Source organism: Mustela erminea, chromosome 5 (genome assembly GCF_009829155.1).
Source record: "Mustela erminea isolate mMusErm1 chromosome 5, mMusErm1.Pri, whole genome shotgun sequence".
Lineage (NCBI taxonomy): Eukaryota > Metazoa > Chordata > Mammalia > Carnivora > Mustelidae > Mustela > Mustela erminea.
Window position 1 is genome coordinate 135,279,550 of NC_045618.1, and position 24,225 is coordinate 135,303,774.

Below are 24,225 nucleotides of genomic sequence, written 5' to 3' on the forward strand. Positions count from 1 at the left end.
GGAAATTCTACTTTATATAGTTTCAGCTTTAATATTATGATGAAAAATGACTATTGCAAGTACTTTGCCTTTATCCAAATAGGTGTACAACAAAGAAAAAATGTGTATACATGCCCACAAATGTTTCAAACCATGTCAGTGTATGACATTTCTATCCTAGGAGTATGGCAGGGTAATCACGGGAGATTTCCAAACATCACCTGTGCAATGCACTGTAGACCTCTCTCGGAAACTCATCAACTATTATAAAGTGAACCACAAACACACACACGCACACGGTATATTCGATATACTCTGACCTCTTTAAAAAAAAAAGCAAGCAAAAACCCATATTGCCTCTTTAAAAACATTCTTTTTTTTTTTTTTTTTAATTAACACATAATATATTATTTGCCCCAGGGACACAGGTCTGTGAATCATCAGGCTTACACATTTCACAACATTCACCATAGCACTTATGCTTCCCAATCTCCATAACCCAGCCATCCTCTCCCTACCCCCCCAAACTCCAAGCAACCCTCAGTTTGCTTCCTGGGATTAAGAGTCTCTTATGGTTTGTCTCCCTCCCCAGTCCCATCTTGTTTCATTTTTTCCCTCCCTGCCTCCCATGACCTACTGCCCTGCTTCTCAAATTCCTCATATCAGAGAGATCATATGGTCATCGGAAAGACATTCCCTTTACTGTAAAAAATTATGTTACAAAGGAGGATCACAATATGTAACTTCGTGTTGCTAAATGTACCAAAGAGACTGAATGTCAAACACTAACTCTGTTTAAAGTGTAAGAGCCTCCACCAAGCTTATAGAAAAGGTGTTAGTAAGTTGATACCATGAAGACTATAAGAAAAGTGGTGTCCAGAAATGAAGACAGATTTTACTGGGTAAAAAGAAGTATCCATTTTACCTTTTTAAATGACGAAGGAAAAAAAAAACTGTCCTCGAGGGTTACTTCTTTAACGAAGTCTAAATAATTCAAGTATCTGGAACTCTAAGCTTACCATTTCGTTTCAGTCTGGGACAAACTTTTCGGCAGTAATTCATACAGCCGCGCAAGCTCGATACATGCTCGCGTCTCTGAGCATTCAAAGGCCAAGTATAAACTTCTTCACAACCTCAACCTTACCCCATTAACTTTTCTGCTGAACACACCTTACGTAAACCTGAGACTTGGGTGTGCTAAATAAGACATGAGAAAATTACTCCATATTTTGATGACTGATTATTCACTTGCATGTAATGAATGTTAACCTACATCATTTGAAAAACTTTGAGCTCCAAACGAAAGAACCTATCATATTAATACCTTAAAATTCATCTGCTAGATTTCCTATGTTCTCCAGCCTGGCCTAGCCAATAAAATGTCCAATAAAATGTAACAGAAGGCAGATTCCATTCCATGATGCAAAATCTCTCATCTTGCCACGAATGCACTGGAAGGAAAGGAGGCATGGCATGAAGACAGGGGTCCCACATTACAAGGATACTGGATTCATCGAGCCTAACTGCGTACTGCCTCTCAGAGTCAAAAACAGAGCTGTGGGAATTACAAGAAATACCCTATCAGATCCTCAAGCCCCAAATGGACCAGAGGTCAGCTTTCTAAAGGCAGTACCTATTTTTAAACTAATGTAAGTTGGGTTCTAAATTTGACCTGCATTTAAATGATCATCTGCTGAGGAATGTCCAGCTGGACTCATACGCAGTTCAAGTTGCTCGAGGGAGTTCCAAACAAAGTGCATTTTATACGCAACAGACAAAGCCTTCTCTTAGCAACTGGCACCGTCCACAAAGGAAGAGCAGCAGCTGTGAAGAGAGAGCCATCCTGCAGCTGAGGGTCTCTGCAGTTTACTTCTTCACATAACTAATAAAAGCAGGCCATTCTTAAGTTTAGAGAGTTTGGGGAAACCAATTTCCGATTGGTCAGCCCCACAGAATGAAGTATTAGAGCATATTTTCAATGGCATACAGAGTACATGAATATCATCCCAAAGAAGAAGCCAACAAAAACCTATTTTTAAGGTTCCTCACAGAACATTTCTTTTTAGAAAGTACAAGTTCACGGGGCCATCGTGACCAAAATAGTCTCACGGACAATGAAGACAGTTTCCTGTTGCATTTATGTTCACAAACTAGAAGAGAAAAGATATCCTCTCATAATAACTGTTAAATCATTACAGCATCGAATGATGATAATTTTGGAGGTTGTTATTCTCAATTCTGAGGAAGTCTCAAAGTACTTAGAACTTCCACTATGTGTTTTAAAAGCTCTATTTCAAGATATCACAGTAGTGTAAGACTGGCACGAGCACATTCTATCACTTAGGAAACTACGCCCTATCAACCGTAGTATCCGCATGAGGAAAAGTGCCCCAGGACAGAAGTGAAAAAAGAAGACATAAAAATCTCTGAAACATCAGGAACAGACTGCAAGCTGTCCACCAATGTAATAATGTCTATAAATACAAAACTATATAAATTATCTATTTCTGTAAATGAAACTAACCGTAACTTAGTAAAATCCATAAAGAAACTATTACAAATCAAGAATAAAAGTAAAATGCCAGACATGGCCATTATGTCACACACAAAATCTGCCTCTTCCAGCAAGCCTACAATTCCGGCCCCGGGCCCCCACGCCCAAAGATAAACCAACTCCGCGATTCAGAGGACAGGGCTAATCTAAATATTTCATTTTCTAGATATCTGAAAAGCTAGTCTGATTTTAAGATTCAAAACCTGTAGACCATGAAAACTAAATGCTTAGTGTCTACACCACAGGGCTTGATTTGGTCAGGCCTGACTCATTCATGCCAAGAACATTTCTTGAGCCACCACGTAGCTGACAGGGGCTTGTTACGACCCAATACCCACCCTCCTCTTGTTCCTAACAGAGCCCACACTGATCAGAGAAGCCGGACATCCACCTAAAGACTACCTTCAGAGCCCACTCTGCAGCCAGGTGAGTGTCCATGACTCACTTCTGGCCAATGAGAAACAGTCGTAGGTGTTTGGAGAAAATTAAGCAAAGAAAGGTTGCTTAGAGGGAGCGGACTCTGTTCAGAATTCCACCCTTTTTTTTCTCTTCCTCCACCTCCTAGAGTGTGAATGTGATGCTCCCGGTATCTATCTCCTAGCAAGCAATCACCTTAAGGATGACTGCCAGGAACTTGAAGACAAGGTCTAAGCAGCATGTTTTTCAGTGTTTGTCGCATGCGGCAGGAGTGGTCAAAGAGCCGAGCCCTGTAGAGGCGATCTAGTCTCCTCTGGTGCTGCTTTTGCCTCATGATGCCAGCAACAGCCTGGTGTCTCATGCATGTGAACATAAACAGGCTTATAAAGTCTCGGAAAGAACAGGGCTTAAGGAACAGTAGAGTACTTACCTGCCACAGGAGAACTTAATGTTCTTAAGGAAAAAGGAAAAAAACATAAGACTCACACGTCCCTCCTCTGTTCATACCTTCAGTCTTTCACTTAAGCACTTACACACTAAAGACGGTGTGTGTGTGTGTGTGTCCCCACTATCCTAAAAGAAATTAAAAGCAAGGACCACCCTTAATCACTTCTGCAGCTCTAGAGCCCAGCACAGGGCAGGCACTCAGTAAGTGAAGCCAATGAATCCAGATCCGCTAAACTCAAGAGGCTTCCAATGACAGAGAATTCTAGCTTTCAGAAGGATGCCATGGTGTCTACAAGAGGGCCAGCTCATTCACGGAGACAAAAGATCGGTAGGGAAGCTGGCTGCCTGCTCAGCTCTGGTGCACCCCCAGCCAGATGCAGGGACCCCCCTCCCGAACGTCTCTGCGTCTGAGTGTGACGAAAGCAGACGCTGAAGAGCTTCAGTCTTCCTCTCCCCTGTGCCTCACGCACACTCGCTCACTCACGACCTTCACTGAGCAGCCACTATCCACTGCACCCTGCACAGGGTGCCAGGAATAACTAGAGCGAACAGAATATGGCAACTCTCCTGAAGGAAACTAGGATCCAGAAAAGCAAGAGGAAAGTGCAGAAGCGATTATAAGACAGTGTGAAAAAGGGATCTGCCCCATGTGTGCTTCCTGAGGCGGGCAGGGAGCATCGGAGCGCCCTACAGACTACCTCACGGGCTCCACACCCTCACCGTTGGAGGTCCCCGCTGTGACGCGGGCAGCAGGAGCACCGAGGCAGCCGCACCCAGTCGGGAGGTCATGGGACACAGAGGGTGGGGGGCAGCTAGGAGGAAAAGCTAAGTAGTCAAGTATAGCCTGGAGGATAAAGAGAATTTTCCCAGGTTGAAAAGTATAAGCAGAACTTTTCATGCAGAGACCACAGGACCTCAGAGGAGCATGACTGACTCTGGGTCATGATGACAGACACCCGAAGCAGTTTTCACCACCCGATGGACAGAGCTGTTTCCCATTACATGTAAAGGAGGGGCTAGTGAGAAAGACCTCGTGATTTTTCGCAGCGATTTCTAAAACATGTGCCTTTAGTTGAAGCATGAAAGAGTGTTTTATTCTGAAGCATGTAATAATATCAATCCTACTCTATTTTAAGCCCAGATTATTAATATTTATAATATTACGAGATTATTTATTCAAGAGAAATAAAAGAACATTTTACAAAAAGCACAGTCGTAGACTGGGAAAAAAAAAAAAAACTTTCCTAAAACTGAAATATTTCCTTAAAATATCCTTACATAATACGGCTGCCTTTAAAGTCTGAAAAGATAGTTAAGCAGATTCATGACTTAAAAAATAAACTTCATACTTGGTGGCAGAGTCAACCCTTTCAAACCTAATGTCCACTGCCCTCCTGTTGCTCTTTAGTCACAGAAATCTGACTTTATTTAGGCTGGCAACATGCCCACTTAAACACCACAGTTGAGCCTCCTTTGAAGACAGTGGTCGCCAAAGAGTTTCAAGAAGTCAGTGGGTGGAGATTCCAGAAAGTTCCTTTTGCCACTTTTCTTTTCCCCTCCTCCTGCAGACAGTTTGGCTCGAGCTCTGACAGTATCCCATGATTTCGTGGATGATGGCCTTATGCTGCTTAGGATGCTAAAAGCCAGAGCAGCCTAAGTCCCTCCCTGATGATTTGGTGGAACAACAACTCCTAAGAGGTTTCCCTACAGACATTTCACATGAGAGATCAACCATGCTGATTCAGATCCATGTTCCTACTAGTCAAACACAACTTTCACTGCAGATGCTAGAAAATACTTAAAGCATACATGGTAAGTAAGATTTGGCAAAAAAGCAGTTTCAAAAAGTTTTGTAGTGGGCACCTGGGTGGCTCAGTGGGTTAAGCCTCTGCCTTCAGCTCAGGTCATGATCCCAGGGTCCTGGGATGGAGCCCCACAGCCGTCTCTCTGCTCAGCAGGGAGCCTGCCTCCCCCTCTCTCTCTGCCTGCCTCTCTGCCTACTTATGATCTCTGTCAAATAAATAAAATCTTTAAAAAAAAAAGTTTTGTAGTATTAAAACATATTATTTTATGATTCACTGTTTGTCATCTAAATCACACACCCATGTCATTACTAAACAGCCTTTTAAATCAGAATACAACTTTTCCAATATTTTCCTTTGGGCAAAGAAGACATTTCATTCTTGAAACATCGGATCCACTCTGGGAGCTGAACTGGGGAGTGAGTGGGGCCAGGAGTACAAACCCAGGGAAGCGGGCCAGGGGGACCCTGTGGAGGGGGCGTGGGGGAAGTGAGTACCAGGAGCACCGCACATCTCAAGCTTCTCGGTGCTTTCCGAGCCAGGTGAATTGCTGGTGAGCGTCATTTGGAGATCTAGGATCTGAACTCACCCTGATTGTCACTGTCACTTGAACCACACTGCAATTTCTATGCCACAGCATTTTTATTCTCCTCAATATCATCATTTTATTTTGAAAAAGTAGAGTTGCTTTAAAACAACTTGTCTGATAGAGGGGAGAGTCATTATTTTCTTACATCTTTGTGGAAATGCTACTGGACACCTTCCTCCACCTCCTACTGTCAAAATAACTAAGGTATTATGTGCAAAAAATGATGTCTAACATAAAGACAATAATTCCACAACCCTGGTGGGGCGGGGGTGGGGGGACACTGCTATCTTTGGGGAGAACCAGAAACTTACAGGGTGTAGAAAAGAAAGGTCAGGTCTACCTTCTTCATTTTGACTCGATGGACAGATTTTGTTTAAAGCTAGAAACAAAACCCAAATGGAGAAACTAAACAGAAAATAATTCTACTTCTATGTTGATTTCTGTTCACCTTTTTAAAAAGATTATCCCTTTCTACTTCAAAGAGGGTCACCAAACAGCAAGCCTTCTATCATTTCAGCACTGCCTGACAGCGGAGGACTTCCTGCCGGGTGTTAAATTAGTACACAAACACCAGCTTTCTTTGAGGGCAAAATGGGACAATGAAATGTACTAATGTCCAGATTCAAACCCAGATTTAAATCCTGGTTCTAATGACTACTAACTATAGGTAAAACCTTGGGCAGACTAATTTACCTCTCTCCGGCCTCAGTTCCTACAACCATAACATGTAAACAGTGCTCACTCCCATTGTTGGAAAAATTAGTGTTAATGTATGTATTGGGATTTTGTAGCTATTAATATGATGTTAATTACTAAAAGGGTTTTTATTTATTTGGCTGTCAAAGATGAAAGATAAAAACTTTTTTAAAAAAGGCTAACTAGAGGCGCCTGCGTGGCTCAGTGGGTTAAAGCCTCTGCTTTTGGCTCAGGTCATGATCCCAGGGTCCTGGGATTGAGCCCCGCATCTGGCTCTCTGCTCAGCAGGGAGCCTGCTTCCTTCTCTCTCTGTTTCTGCCTGCCTCTCTGCCCACTTATGATCTGTCTGTCAAATAAACAAATAAAATCTTTTAAAAAAATAAATAAATAAATGAAAATAAAAAAAAATAAAAAGGCTAACTAAAAGCATCAAGTAAAATAAAAATAAAATGAGAGCTAGAATAAATTCTGAGTAACAGAGTCCTCTCAGCTCCTCCCCGAAACATTTCTGGGGCTGGGAACTCGGGAGCTGGAAGGTCACTCTACCACTCAGGCATTAACATGCACTGAGCACAATATCTACAATGTGTCAGTTACCGTGTCAGTTACCGTGTCAGGCTTGAGGGAGCCGGTGGTTAAGACATGGGGCCCTGCTCTCAAGGAAGACACAGCACCCTCACATCAACAGATAAATACAATCCAGTGACAGGGAACAAAGATGGGGAGATACAGAGTGTCACAGGAGTTCAGGAGCTGGGCACACCACCCAATCTAGTGGGTGTCAGAAGAAGGCACCCCCCTGAGTATAATCTTCCAGAACCAGAAGGTGTTAAGGGAAGCACTGAAAGGGAACAGCGCAAGCACTGGGAGGTGAGAGACTGACAGGTGTGCCAAAAGGACCAAGTTCAAAGCAGGTCTGGCAGATAATGTGGATGCCCAGGTTCCCATCAGAGGTCTGGAAAGCCACAGAAATTACCCTGGACTTTCTCCCACAGGCTGTAAGGAGCCTGGCAAATGTTTCAAGCAGGAGGAGGACACGGTTAAACATGCTTTGCAGCACAGAAATTATGGTGGCAAAGGGGAAACTGAACAGGTTGCAGGGGCAGAATGGGACGGTCAACTAGTATCCAAGTGAGCAGGAATAAGGCTACGGTCAGAATTCACATTTTAAGCTTGATCTGTTATAAGATTTTCCTAAGGCATTACAATGAAGCTGGGTCTTCCTTGGTTTCTGTAGACATTTTATATCCATGTAATGTTCCAAGAATACCAACGGCTCCAGAAGAACAGAATAAAGTGTTCTGGTTTTAAGTGGTCACTAAGTCTGGTGCCATGCAAATGAAAGGTCAATCTGGAGACATCTTCAGAGAGAGGACTATGCAACTTTGCCACCAGATACCGCTGAGTCCATTTCTCACTACCAGTTCCACTCTTAGTTCCCTAAATATCTATTTAGGATCCACTGTTAGGAACAGAAATAAAAACTTTTATCTCAAACATCTGTCAAATGTCTATGCAATGAGGATAAACTACTGGCAACCAAGTATTTGGAGTTAGACAAAGGATACAATTTTGATAGCCCTCAAATTTTGGCTTTTTAAGACTTTTTCCCACAATGATTTTAGTATGTGCTTGGTCTAGAATTATGAAGTCACTTATCAAAAAGAGGAAAACAGCTCTGTAGGCATCAAGAAAAGATCTTATCTGTGCTTAGCTATCCGCCAAAATTGTTCATAGGAAGGAAGGATACCACACAAGTTGTCTGGCTGACTCCGAGTTGGCTGCTGTCTGTAGATTCACAAAGAAAAATGTGATAAACACGAACATCCAGGCACAAATATCCATCTGGACAGGATGTTAACACCATTCCTCAATTCCTTAAGGGTCTTAATCTCTCTTAGAAGTATAAAATCAACCAACTGGTTTAAGAGCAATTTAATTCATTGCAGTAACAAGAAGGAAACTCATAGAGGAGTCATCTCTTTTGAACACTCATAAAGACTCATTTCCTACTATCATTTGGGAAGCTTAAAATACTAAGTGTATTAGGACCCTAAATTACCCATATGAAAAAAGTGCCAAGTTCCTACTTCCACGAACCTCAACCCATCTGAGTCTTCCTTTAGATGCAGTCCCCCGGCACCAGGTTACCGAAGCTCACTGTGGCACAGTTCTACCAAGCGAGCTGTACTTAGGAAGGGGGTGGTGATAGACAGCGGTTACTTACACCAAGCTGACATGGGGAAAACTGGCAGAAGAGACATTCTGATAACAGAATGAATCATAAAACAGAGACTGTTCCCGTTCCCTCTTCGGTTTAAGTTGGATAATCACTAAACGCAGCATATGATTTTTGAAGCTCCTACATACCTAGTCAAAATATTCTTTATTTTCATAAAATTAATTTAATTTTTAGTATTTAATTTGGACTTCTCAATCCTTCTGAGAATCTTCCCCCATGCAACTCAGCAATCTTATAGCTAAAAGGTTAAAAGTAAAGCAAAGCTCCAGAGCCAGACCACATGAATTCAGTCCTCAGCGCTTACCCACCCCATGCCCAATCCCTCTCCTGTCAAACAGGACCAGTCTCACAAGGCTCTGGTGAGGAAGACATGGGGTAACAAGAGAGGGTGCTCAGGACAGGGTCTGCTACAGAGGTCCATAAATGATCACAATCATTAATAGTCTTAAATAGGAAAAGCATGGGAACGCTAGGAGAGCCAATGAAAGAGTCCTCAAAGACTCAATCATCTTGTGTAAAATAGATGCCAAAAGCATAACACCAATAACAACGACCACTGTGATGTATCTATAAAGGGATACCACAGGATTATGCAACTATCTTCCCTCTTCATATATTACTGTCACTTTCTATATTTTTAATGCCAAAGGAGTTATTCTTAATTACCTTAAACTCGGCCTTTCTAATTTTCTGCTCCTATAACCTGCTGTGCTCCCATTAACAGGGCCTCCTGAGGTTGATTTCAAGAGATTTACGATCACCGACAGTTGATTCCTCCCTCACTAATTTTTAATGGGTTTCTACTGATAAATAATTACCTAAATTAGCTAATTTCTAGACCATGTAGTTGTTTCCACTAGGAGGCCACAGCGCTATATTTGCTTTTTACCAGCTGTCTGGAAAATTATATTTAGTCCATATTTTTTTTAAGTCAGAAGAGAATGAATATGTTAATAATTTGCCACTCTTTTTAGGACTTCCGTAATTCTTCTAATTCCTCTCAAAGCTTAAGCAAGGGGTTCAGAATGTAGATATGTCAACTCACATCTCAGAGGCAACTCAATACTGGATGTTGAGGGTATAAAGTCAGACAATTCTTGCTATCACAAAAGATAAGAATTACAATGTAGACAGCATATTAAATGGTTCCGGCCTCCCAAGTGCATCGAGGTGCAGTAGTGAGACTAAAAACACACAGTACTAAGTGTAAATCTGCATACAGTACTAAAATGTTTGCCTTCAACATTTGCTCATTTTTTAGTAGGAAGAAAATCTCACTATAATCTCAACACACAATTTCCACAAACCACAAGGTTTCCACTCTGTTCTCATATTTACAAATGTAAATAAATCAATTCAGCCAAGATACTATGACTTAAAAAAAAAGAAAGCCTGTGAGAAACAACTGTCCACAGAATACCTATTATTTTAAGGTTTATGTAATCCACCCAAAACAGTACTCCAAGTTTTGTATTTCGAAACAACGTAAGGGAGTCTGGTCTCAGGCAAGACGAAGGAGGCACACTCCATCCAGCCTCTTCACTGCAAGCAGCTGTAACACCTGGGCAGAGTATCTGAAACAGCTGTCTGAGAGCTGGCTCTGGAAAGTAAATGACCACAGCAGGCTCAAGGGGGGGGAGGAGAGTAAAACTCAAAGTAGTACCCAACCAGTGACGAATTTCCCCATGTTTTCCTCTAAAATTTCCCAGCCTGGAATCGAGGTAGCCCCACTTCTGAACATGAGCAAGCACCAGAATACAGAGAGAGTGGGAAAATCCATAAATACTCCAAGTTCTAGCTTAGGAAGCAGGAAAAGTGATTCCTAGAATGGGGGGAAATTCCTCATTGTTCTTTTTTATTTCTCTGCGTCTAGGTTCCCAGCCCTAGGGAATCGATCACAAGGTGGTAGTAAGCAGAGGGAAACAGTCACCTAAACCTTAAGGGAAAGGAACCTTTCTTCCTCACTAATCAGAGGAGCTACATTCTCACCATGTGAGTCTGCTGCTCTCTGTCTTCCTGCCCCTGGCCCAGAATGGAGACAGTCACAGGAAGCGCACTGCCCCATTCTAAAGCCCCATCTTTGTGTCTGGAGGACTAAGAAAGGGAACCTCAGAGAAATAGGAAGAGCTGGAGAAACTGACCCACACAAATACCAAACCAACTGATTTGGGGCCAAGGTGGAAAGGCAATTCAATGGACAAAAGACTGTCTTTTCAATAGTACTGAAACAATCAGATATCCAACCTTGACCTAAACCTCAGATCTTATAAACTATAAATTCAAAATAGATCATACAGATCTAAGCATAAAATGTAAAACTATAAACTTTTTAGAAGAAAGCAAAGGAAAATTGGTATGATGTGGAGTCAAACAAAGAGTACCTAGACATTACCCCCAAAGCATGAGCCATTAAAAAGACAATAAAGATAAACCACACTTCCAAATTTAAAAATTCTTGCTCTAAGAAAAACACTGCTAAGAGAATTAAAAAGTAAGGTACAGGTTAGAGAAAATATTTGCAAATCACATAGGCAACAAAGAATTTTTTTTTTTTTTTTAATTTGACAGAGAGAGATCACAGGGAGTAAGAGAGGCAGGCAGAGAGAGAGGAGGAGGAGGAAGCAGGCTCCCTGCTGAGCAGAGAGCCCGATACGGGACTCAATCCCAGGACCCTGAGATCATGACCTGAGCTGAAGGCAGAGGCTTAACCCACTGAGCCACCCAGGCGCCTGCAACAAAGAATTTTTATCCAAAACATATTTTTTTAAAAAATGAAAGCTAAACCAAGGAAAGAAACAACTCAAGTAAAAATAGACAAAAGACTTGAAAACAAATAAAACAGAGATTTAAGAAACAGTAGAAAAGATCAATGAAACTAAAGTCTGGTTCTTTGAAAAGATAAATAAAAAACTGATAAACCTTTCACCAGACTCATAAAAAGAGAGCAAGAGAGAAAGGACTCATTCAAATAAAATCAGAAATGAAAAGAAGTTACAATAAATGCCACAGAAATACAAAGGATTATAAATAGAGGCTACTATAAAAAGTTACATACCAACAAATTAGACAACCTAAAAAGAAATGAATAAATTTCTAAAAAAGCAAAAACAACCAACAAAACTTCCATGATTGAAACAAGAAATAAAAAATCCAAATAGACTGATTACTAGTAATGAAATTGAATCAGTAATCAAAAAACTCCCAACAAGCAAAAGTTCAGGAACAGATGGATTCACAGATGAATTCTACCGAAGTTTTAAAGAACAGTAATATCCATTCTTCTCAAACTATTCCCAAAAATAGAAGAGGAAAGAACACATCCACATTCATTCTAAAAGGCCAGCATTACCCTGACACCAAAACCAGACAAAGACACTACAAAAAAATAAAACTACAGACCAATATCTCTGATGAACGCAGATGCAAAAATCCTCAACCCATATTAGCAAAACCAAACTCAACAACACATTAAAAGGATCAGTCATCATGACCAAGTTAAGACAGATCTCAGGGACACCTGGGTGGCTCAGTTGGTTAAGCGCTGCCTTTGGCTCAGGTCATGATCCCAGCGCCCTGGGATCGAGTCCCACATCGGGCTCCTTGCTCGGCAGGGAGCTTGCTTCTCCCTCTGTCTCTGCCTACCACTCTGTCTGCTTGTGCTCACTCTCGCTCCTCTCTCTCTCTGACAAATAAATAAAATCTTAAAAAAAAAAAAAAAAAAAAAAGACTGATCTCAGCAGGGCACGGATGGTTCAATATCCATAAATCAAAATGACACACCACAATAACAAAATGAAGGATAGAAATCACATAATCATCTCAATAGATGGAATAAAAGCATTTAACAAAATTCAACATCACTCATGATAAAGGTCTCAACAAAGTAGGTTTAGAGGGAACATACTTCAACATAATAAAGGCTATATATGACAAGCCTACACCTAATATCATATGCAATGATGAAAAGCTGAAACATTTTCAGCTAAGATCAGGAATAAGAAAGGGTGTCCACTTCTGTTACTTTTATTCAACACAATACTAAAAGTTAGAGCTCCAGCAATCAGATAAGAAAAAGAAATAAAAGCATTCAAACTGGTAAGGAAAAAGTAAAACTTTACTATTTGCAGATGACAAGACATTTTAAACAGAAAACCGAAAAGACTCTACCAAAAAACTATTACACTAAATGAATCCAGTAAAATTGAAGGATACAAAATTAATATACAGAAATGTATCGTTTTTATACAGTAATAAGAGACTAGCAGGAAGAGAAATTAAGAAAACAATCCCCTTTATAACTTCACCAAAAAATAAAATACAATAAAATACTTGGAATAAATGTAACCAAGGAAGTGAAAGAACTATAACTCTGAAAACTTTAAGACACTGATGAAAGAAACTGAAGGCAACACAAGTAAATGAAAAGATATACCATGCTCATGGATTGGAAAAATATTGTTAAAATTTCAAAACTACCCACAGTAATCTAAAAGATTCAATGCAATCCTTATCAAAATACCAATAGTAATTTTTCACAGAACTAGAATGAATAACCCTAAAATTTATATGGAACCATAAAAGACCCCAAATAGCCAAAGCAATCTTGAGGAAGAACAAAGCTGGAGGTATTACAATTCTAAATTTCAAATTATACTACAGAGCTATAATCAAAACAGTGTAGTACTGGCACAAAAACAGACACATGGATCAATGACACAGAATGGACAGTCCAGAAATAAACCTACACATATATGGTCAATTAATCTACACAAAGGAGGCAAGAATATACCATGGGGAAAAAGACAGTCTCTTCAATAAATGGTGTTGAGAACACTGCAGAACTACATGCAAAACAATGAAACTGGACTACTTTCTTACACCACACACAAAAATAAATTTAATGTTGAAAGACCTAAATGTGAAATCCTAAAAGAAAATATAGGCAGTAAACTCTTGAACATCAGCCTTAGCAATATTTCCTGAAACTATTTCCTCCATTAACAGAAACAAAAGCAAAAATGAACAATTGGGACTACATCAAAAGGCTTTTGCACAGCAAAGGAAACCATCAACAAAATGAAAAATCAACCTACTGTCCAGGAGATCTGTGCAAATGTTAATAGCTGACAAAAGTTAATATCCAAAATATATATATATATATATATATATATATATTTTAAATCCTATAACTCGACACCGAAAAGCAGGCAATCCAGTTGAAAAATGGCAGAGGACCTGAATAGACACTTTCCCAAAGAAGACCTATAGATGGCCAAAAGACACATGAAAAGTTGCTCAACATCATTATTCTTTAGGAAAATGGTAATCAAAATCACAATGAGCGAGCACATCACAGCAGTCAGAATGGCTAGTAACAAGAAGAAAAGAAATAACAAAAGTTGGGGTGGATGTGGAGAAAAGGGAACTCTCATGCATGGCTGGTGGGATGTAAATTGGTGCAGCCACGATAGAGACTAGTACAGAAGTTCCTCAAAAAAATAAAAACAGAAAATAAAATAAAAAATAAAATAAAATAAAAACAGAAATACCATATGATCCAGTAATTCTGGGCATTTACCCAAAGAAAATAAAAACACTAATTCAAAAAGATAAATGCACCACTATGTTTATTGCAGCCTTATTTATAATAGCTAAGGTACAAAAAAGCCCAAAGCATCCACTGATAATGAATGGATAAAGATGTGGTATACATACACAATGGATTATTACTTGGCCACAAAAAAAAAGAATGGAATCTTGCCATTTGAGACAAGATAGATGGCCCTATGGTATTACGCCAAATAAAAAAAGTCAGAGAAAGATACCATATGATCTCACTCATATGTGGAATCTAAAAAAAAAAAAAAATATGGCAACAACAACAAAAACAGAAACAGACTCATGAATACAGAGGAAAAAAAACTGGTGGTGGAGGGGGTCACAACAGGTGAAGAGAATTAAGAGGTACAAACATCCAGTTACAAAATAAAGAAGTCATAGGGAGGAAAAGTATAGCAGAGGGTGTAGAGTCAATAATATTATAATAACTTTGTATAATGACAGATGGTAACTATACTTATCTGGCATTTTGTGAAGTGCCATGAAATGCACTTTCATTTGAAAGTGCACTGAACTGTTGAATCACTATGCTGTATACCTAAACTAACAATATCGTATGTCAACTATACTTCAATCAAAAATTTTTTAGAAATTAAAAAAAAAAGACTTGAACAGACACTTCACCAAAAAGAATATACTAATGGCTGCAGATAAGAACACAAAAAAATGTTCATTAGCCATTAGGGAAATGCAGATTAAAACCACAATGCAATACCATTTCACATCTATTAGGATGGCTAAAACAAAAAGTACTGATAATATCAAATGCTGACAAGGATGTCAAGCACCTGAAACTCCTACATGGCTTTCTGGGAATGCACAATGTTAACTCTAGAAAATGATTTGTCATTTCCTTAGAAGGTTAAATGTACACCTACCACATAATCCAGCCATTCTGCTCCCAAGTATTTACCCCAGAGAAATGAAAGCACGTGTTCACGTAAAGACCTGTACACAAAGGTTCACAGTTAGCTTTATTTGTAACACCCACAAATTAGGACAACACAGATATTCTTCAGTAGGTTAATGGACAAACACACTGTAATATTTCCACACAACAGAATCCTATTCAGGGATTCAAAGGAACATGCTATTGATACCCACAACTAAAATGATGCTGAATGAAAAGGCATTACATTGAATGAAAGAAATCCACTTCAAAAGATTAAACACTACATCCTTCCATTTAAACAACACTTTTACAAAGACTGAGCTATAGAACTGGAGAACAGATCAGTGGTTGTCAGGATTCAGGGAGTAGGAGAGAATGCAGCACGAGGACACTCTCTGAGGGGATGAAACAGTTGTGGGATGGTTACAAAAATCCACATGTGTTAAAATTCACAGAACTGTACAGCAAAAAAAAAAAAAAATTAATCCATGTTAATCTTCTAACCAACATAAAAATACCTCAAATTTACAATAACATCTTACATAGCTAAATTGTGTAACTAATTGTGCTGAATATTGCCACAGAAATGGGTTTTAAAGACAATGGAACATGTAGTATCAAGTATTATTTAAACCAGGTTTATTTATAAAACATTTTAAAAGACACCACAGAACTGTTTCTTCCCAAAGTTAAGCACTCAATCACAAAAAAACAGGACTCTTCCACAGTAGGAAAACCGATATTCAACAGAGCCAACAATTCTAGCCATATAAGCATCTGGCTTTGGAGACGTTGATGTTATAAAGCAGGTGAGTCATCCGAGAACCAAACACATGGTCTCCAAGCTCTCCAAAGTGTGTCCACTACCACCCAGGGTCCCATCTCTAGCCCCACAGAGCTTCACTAACCCCCTCCGTTTCTTCAACAGGAAGCACTTAATGCACATTCAGTTTGTTTTAAAGCTCAAGGAGTAGGAATACAGAAGGAAAAGGTCAAGGAAACCAGTTTCACTGAGAATGCCTGCACGTCATCATTCCCACCATAGAAGGCGGGTGCCTCCACAGTGCGCCCACGCCTGCCCCTAACTTCCACACACCTCACGTCAGAACTGCTGCTCTACCCAGTGGAGTGAGCGAAGGGGAGAACAGCTCTCAACCACCAACGTTAAACTGAAATGATCCAACCCAGGGCTAAAATACTATGACAAAATCATATTCTTAGACACATCTCTGCACTATTTCTGTTAAAATAGGTTAGTCTTCCATTTCCTCAAAGCATTTCTTATTGGAGTTGTTTTCGCCTATTTCAAAGAAAAACAATTAACTCTTCAAAGAGTAATGCAGAGGCGCCTGGGTGGCTCAGTGGGTTAAGCCTCTGCCTTCGGCTCAGGTCATGATCTCAGGGTCCTGGGATCGAGCCCCGCATGGGGCTCTCTGCTTGGCGGGGAGCCTGCTTCCCCCGTCTCTTTGTCTGCCTCTCTGTTTACTTATGATCTCTCTCTGTCAAATAAATAAATAAAATCTTTAAAAAAAAAAAAGATTAATGCAGATGTCATCCACCCCACTTTCAGCGATACGCCTTTCCTTCACGAGTACCCACTGGCCAAGCAATAGTGCAAGGTAATCAGAACTGTGTTACTTTAAAAAGTACTCTTGAAATAGAACTTTTATTTCAATGATGAAGCTATGGATAGTTTCTTTGCCTTTCTGTTTTTCTTACTTTTCAAAGGTTCCCTCTACTGAAACATTAAAATAGTTGAGTTTCCTTTTGTCTACTCTTAATGTAATTTGCAATAAACTACAGCTGAAGACCATTACTTTTTAATCTAAAAAGATTAAAAAGACCACTACTTTTTAATCTAATATCCCACCATCACCACCAAAGGGGGCGGGGATAACACACACTAAACTTTCAGATAACGCTGCTCTCACCAATCATTACAAAAATAATTTGAACACAAACATGAGGAGAGTCTGGATATTTTTAAATGGGAGAGACTCCTCCTTGATCTGTTTAACTTGCTTGAGAACAGTGCAGAGGAACATATGAACATTTAATAAGCCAACTCTGTTTATAATATTCCAAACCTGAAGTACTTATTACATTATTTTTCAGAAAGTGAGAACTTCTTGGGGTTCCTTACGTAACTGAAAAACAATCCATTGACCATAAATGATGAACCTTGATGTACCCACAGGGAACGCTGCCTTCTGTTCAATGTCAGGAGTGGGAAGTGATGTCAAGTGACCCAGCAAGGCCATGCTCTTTCTGCTGCCTTGGATGCTATAATTTCTATTAGTCTATGCAGACAAAGATACTCTGCATTCAAAAAATAAGTCAATACACAGAACTTCACACATGCAATTTTTTTTTTAAAGAAAACTCATTCATTTTACATGATTTAGAGCCTGAAGTTGGGGGATTTTATTTTTTCCAGGCTGGAATAGATTAGCAATGCCTCCTGGGAAAAAATGCAAGTTAGAAAATCAGGACTGAGAACTCAACTGTAAACAGCAAGGAAGAAAGGAAAAACTGGATACGATTTTGCAATGCTACCAAGTCAGGGGAGCAATTTCGATGGCTCCTAGGTACCGACAACACGCCATCAGTGTGCTGTGCGTGGCAGAGAAGTCCTGACCTAAACAGTAACAGGGTTGGCTGAGATACTCCACAAATCCCCTAAAACTAAAAAATTTTTAGTCTATAATTTTAGCATAAGAATGAGACCCTTTTAGACTGTAAGCTCCTGAAAGGCTTTGTCTTCACCACACTAGCCTGGGGCCTGGTACCTGAGGGATACTCAGTAAATGCAGGTTAGAAAGAATCTAAACTGGAAACTCGACTAGTGACACGGCCATACCCCCAGGCGGGTGTCACCCACTGTTGCCCAGAAGGGCTCGGGGCACCCCTGGGAATGGCCGTCAGCAACAACACCTCCTCCACTTGGGAGGGGTTTTGTAACTCCAACAGCAGCCCACAGAGGAGAACAATTTTCTTAGACAAAATTCACTTTTCGGCTAATTTCATAGTTGATAATAGCTGGTACTGAGGGAAGTCTCAGCTCTGCCAATTTTTCACAGCTCATTTGTGTTAGCATCATCATTACCCTCAACCTATGGTTCTTCGTAGGAATCTTTTTAAGCCAGGTGTCAATTTTGTAGCTGCTGCTTTAATTAACACTGATTAGCATAACCTGTAAGTCTATTGAACAAACATGGGAAGCGGTAACAGGCCAACAGCAAATGAGAGGAAGGCTGCCTGCCCCCCTGCACCGTGGAGTCCCACACAAGCCAGCCCCCGGATAGCTGAGCCCCAGACAAGACACTTTCCATCAGCCACAGGACCCACGCAAGGGTCCCAGCTTCAAGCCGCATGTTGAATGTTGGAAAATTTTAGTGTATTTCTTAGAATGGTTTAATAACGGCGCTACGGTCCTGCTCTCCAACAGACGCACTCATTCTGGAAACCATAAACTGAGGCTCCTTCTGATAGCATTTCTGCTCTCAAGTTGTTTTTTCTTTAAGTAAACTCTATATCCCAACATGGAGCTCGAACTCATGACCCTGGGATCAAGAGTCACACGTTCCACTGACTGAGCCAGCTGTGTGCCCTTCAGGTTCCTGTTTCAAAGACAGACTCCTACCTCACCCAGGTTATTTAACCCTCTTCTATTTACAAGCAGTTCCTCAGTTCAGGACTTTTAAGCCAGATTCCCATGACTCCTTCCTTCCATACCTGACTTTGCTGGAGAAAAGACTGGAATGCAGTGCAGTGCCAGGAGCAGTAAGACCAGTAGATTCAGAATCACAGAATCTTGCTTCAAAAGCTGCCATTACTAACCATGTGACTTGGGGCAGGGGAAATGACCCTTTCTGAGACTCTATTTCTTTATTTTCAAAAGGAGGAACATTCTATTTTGCTCACCTGTTCTTGGTCATTATAAAGATTAATAACTATTATAAATGATTAATAATAAAAAAGAAAATTAAAAACAATTTTACTTCTAGATTTATAAATACCAACATGTTAATTATATATTATAGTCAACCTCATATAACAGATGAATAGTAAATTTACTTATATATGTATGTACTTAATATAACAATAAAGGTAAATCTTTTATATTTTTAATTACAAATAATTATTTTATTTTTTAAAATATTTTATTTATTTATTTGAGAAAGAGAGAGCATGAGAGGGGAGATGGTCAGAGGGAGAAGCAGACTCCCCATGGACTTGGGAGCCTGATGCGGACTCGATCCCGGAACTCTAGGATCATTACCTGAACCGAAGGCTCAGGTGGCTCAACCAACTGAGCTATCCAGGCATTCCACAAATAATTATTTTAAAGACTAAAAGTAATCTTATTGTTTTTATTCATGTTCTCTCTTACTAAATCCTGCTATGACGTACCACCTCTCAAAAGCAACCAAGTTCAAAAGTCTTCTTTGTGAAGTTTCAAACCATCTACTGCTATAATAAAGTTACTATGTAATTACAGAAATAACCCAAGTGGAAAATTACAAAATTTAAACAAAGTATAAAATACAAACTCAAAAGTCACCCACAATCCTACCACCCAGGGGTAAACTCTTAATACTGTAACAGTTTTTAAGAGGTTATGTAAAATGGTCTGTATCTTTTATAATTTCACATTATCCTGTGAAAACTTTTCCCCATGGTTAGTGTTTCTCAAAAATCTGATGCTTGGGGCGCCTGGGTGGTTCAGTGGTTTAAAGCCTCTGCTTGCAGTTCAGGTCATGATCCCAGGGTGCTGGGATCGAGTCCCACATCTGGCTCTCTGTTCAGGAAGGAACCTGCTTCTTCCTCTCTGTGCCTGCCTCTCTGCCCACTTGTGATCTCTGTCTGTCAAATAAATAAATAAAATCTTAAAAAAAAAAAATCAGATGCTTGATTGTAACAGTCTTCTCTATACACACGGGTCACAACTGAACCATTCTGCACTATGTGACAGAAGGCTGCACTTAATTTTTATGTTACAAATATTACAATGATCAACATCCTTGAACATAAATTTTTATGAGTTGAAAAAAAAAGTGTTTTGCCACAAAATAAAGTCCTAGAGTGGTAAGGCAGGACATAATCACCGTGAAGGCTTTGGACACATACTGTCAAAAAGCTTTTCACAAAGACCACACGGTAAAATCCCAATGAATGAAGGTAATAGGACGATAATCAATTTAGAAACTGAAAAAGCTGCTGTAGGCAGAGAACCATAAACACACACACAGAGCTGGGCCATCTAATTTGAAATATACATTCTTTTACCAATTTCCTGATGAAGAGCGAGTATCTCTGCCATGAATAATCGGTCTCCGACTGCAGGCTAGTCATTTTTACACAAACCACGACCAAAACGCATCATTCACATCTCCCACTCTCCCTATCTTATTAGAATGGAATATGAACTCAAAGGCTCTCAGGAAACAAGCTGAGAATCCTTGTGGAAGTTTAACTACTCCCCCAATCCTTTGCAGTTGCCACGATCATACCTCACTTAACAGCATCTTTTTGGAGGACTGCCTTCGGATGCTTTCAAAAATATTTAGCATATTTTTGTTAAAAACTAACATTTAACCATATTACATAAAATTTCAACTATGTAATTATACAATGACAAGCACTACTGACAAAAACCAGCTTTTGTTATCAAGGAAACCAACCCTTGATCAACATTCAAGTCAATCAGCCGACCTAGAAAGAAGTGGCTGCCGCACACAGTGTAGACATATCACCAGCGTCCATGAGCTTGTCAGAAGGAAGAGGTGAGGGAGATGGAAGACACCAAAGAGAGCTCTCGCCTCTGAGCACTTTGCAAGGACTCAGCACTGTGTTAAAAGTCATTTGTTAAACGTTATGTGTATACGTAGGTGCCGTGTTAACTTCTACAGACACAGGTAGTGCCTGAACTCAGAGGGAGGGCCAGAACCCGTGTTAGTATTTAACAGATTTGCCAAATGGAAGCCAAGAGCAGCCAACCAAGTTCCCTCTCTCCTACCCCCCTCTTCCAACGAACCTCTCAACAGAGCCCAGGCTTGGTCCACATCTCTTGCCCCTTTCTTTCTAAATCCAGTCATCAGTTGATCTCATCCAGCCTCAAAGCTTCAAATACCATGTTGAAAGTGAAGACTCTCAAATGTAAAACTCTGGATGCATGTCAAAGAGCGGAGTGTGGATTTCTCACCCCGTAGACCTGCTCCACTCTCCAGACCAGTAACCACCAGCCATGAGGCTGCTGTCCACGACTTTTCCCATTTGTAATTCCACATCCAATGTAACAGCAATTCCTAGCACATCTTCGTGTTTGTGGATTTATTCCTTCTCCTTAAAATGTAAGTGTCTACGGGGCAGGAACCCTGCCTTATTTCACGGATCTATCTCCAGCCCCCAAAGTAGTAGACTCAGGTACACAGTAAGTCCTTAATAAACATTGTTGAGTGAAAAGAGGTCCTAAAAACTTGCAGACTCCTCTGGGAAATTTCCATGTATAATTAGAATATCAGGAGAAACATTTCCAGGTCCTTTGAAATACACAATATTCGCAGCACGGGCATGACAATGGACCTCTACTCCAACACCCTCATTTTACAGATGTGAACTTTAAGGTCCAAAAAACTATACAAAATTTATGAGATTATGAGAGCACAAGCAGCTCCACCAAACCATCACCCCTGGCCTCCCTTCTCCCTGTGTTTATACACAACACATTTCTTGCCAGTATCTGGAGAACAGAAGTGGTTAAATCGAAGATGTTTATTCTTTCATTCTGGTGTATGTAAGAGGCTTCTTGCAGTGTCCCCAGCTGCACAGACACTTGAAAGCCCATGACTAACGTGGAGACTCTTGAAGAGCCAGAGAACAATACACAGCAACAGAAGCTAAAAGTCTAGTTACCCGGATTCGAAATCCCACAGTCACTGCAGGAAGCTGTTGTTGCTAACTTCTCTCTCTTCTTTTACTAACCCTTCTCTATGAGAATCTACTGTGAATTTCTAGGAGAGAGAGAGAAAGGGAGAGAGAGAGAAGCTGAGTGTCTGCAATTTGGTACTTATCATTTGGCTTCATAATTTTTTGTCCCAAGGTTCCTCATAAATTGCAGTAACATAAGCCCCACCCCCACACCCCCACACTAGAAAGCTCCCTAAGGTAAACTTCCCGCAGATCTGAAGTAATGTTAGCTCCTCACACACTCTATCTCTGTCCCAATCTGAAAACCCTAGTGTTTACAAAGCTTGAGGTATCACTTCGTTGGGTTCCCCTGACACCCCGTAAGGGGCCTGCCAGTCACCCCCAGCTGCTGTTACCAGCTCAGGACCAACCACTGAGGCAGTCAAGGTCAGGAAGCCCCATGCTGCCTCCCCAGCCCTCCAGCTTCTACTCACCCAACCACATCAACCTCCTGGTTAGGGCTGAGCATGATGTGTGAACTTTTCCAGCGCGCAGCACAGCGATGAACAATTCTGCCTAACGTGTGTTTTTATGAGAAACAACTAATAGGCACTTTAACATTAACAAATGGTTTTCCACAAACATCTCATCTCGTCAACACCACCCCACAGGGTAAACATCACGTCCTCATTTGTCACGTGACAATGGGAGTGTCAAAGGGGTCAAAAGGGGGGAAAACATCACACTGAAGTGAAGTCCTACCTGCATCCGTCCTTCAACATGGAAGCCCTTGCTCTTCTGCCCACACTAAGTACACGGCCTCTTGTGAGAGCTGCACCCGAGTCCACGGTCGCCAGCTAGTGGAGGTGCTACTCCAGGCACAACGCCCTTCAGCTCACTTGCTCACTCATCACGGCTCCCTGCTGTCTTGACGTGGGCTGGGGGCGGGGGCGCAGGCAGCAAACTAGGATGCATTAACATAGAACTTCTGACTTAGGAGCTCTCAGTGAATGTGGCAGAGGCCAGTGGTTGGGGGAAGCGGGGGGGTGTCCCGTGGAGGAATGACAGGATAAATATATATTAGGTCAAAAAATCGTGCAAAAAAGACATGGCAATGTTGCCCCTTACATCTGTGCTGTCTGCACTTCATAATATGCAAGGAGGCTTCACGTACATTTAGCCCCCCCAAAACAAGCCAGAAAAACAACTACATCTAAGTCAAAGCTGGAGAAGCTGGGGCTCAGTTTGGGTGGTTGGAGGAGGCATCTCGGGATTGAGACTGGGGAAAGGTCTCAGAGAGGCTGAGGTGAGAAAGATGGGCATTTCCGAGCACTCCAGAATCAAGGCAAACCACAACGGCCCGGAAATGTTAGAAGACCTGGAAAGCCGGGACGCTCTGGGCTGGAGCACTCGGCAGTAAGGAGAGCTACAGATGAAGTCAAGGGAGATGTTTAAACAAAAACAGGGGACTTAGAACACATCTAAGATTAATGACTCGCTCTGCTAGAGAACAATGAACATGATGAGCTTTCTTCCATGAAGTCATATGGTTCTCATAGGCACAAAGCTGAGATTTTTTTTTATGGGATTTTTACATTTCCTGTCCTCCATGGTCAAAAGTCACCTTTTATACTTCTTCATCCCCTGTGTTTTAACTGAAGATTATACCTTTTCCCTTACCTAACACTCATTTGTACTTATCACCTTGTGGGGACCTACTTAAACACGGTGCAAGCTTTCAATGTAGCAACCATGCCTTACATTCCTTTTGTAACCCCCATAAAGCCTAGAATAATACTTAGCATAATGGTCATCCTATAAACATCCGTGACCCATCAGGACATCATAGACTTACTTTAAAAAAACTGGAGGGGTGCCTGGGTAGCTCAGTCAGTTAAGCGTGACACTCTGATTTTGCCTCAGGTCTCACTCTCGGGGTCATGGGATCAAGTCCCAAGTCAGGCTCCACACTCAGTAGGGAGTCCGCTTGAGACTCTCTCTCTCTCTCTCCCCCGACCCGCGCTCTGTCTCTCAAACAAATGAATAAATCATTAGAAAAAAAGGAATTGGAACTGACTG

At 40.8% G+C, this 24,225-nt stretch overlaps 1 protein-coding gene across 5 annotated transcripts in view; it reads right to left on the minus strand.

Annotated features, from left to right (window-relative positions):
• Positions 1-24,225, minus strand: part of LOC116591803 — a 229,437-nt gene that overhangs the window by 92,016 nt on the left and 113,196 nt on the right. The window contains exon 5 of one of the 5 annotated variants that reach the window (XM_032345070.1): positions 15,224-15,293. The exons of the other annotated variants lie outside the window; for them this stretch is intronic. Within the exon in view, the coding sequence (XP_032200961.1) occupies positions 15,224-15,293 (70 nt within the window). The remainder of the gene's footprint in view (positions 1-15,223; positions 15,294-24,225) is intronic. 5 annotated transcript variants of the gene reach the window in all.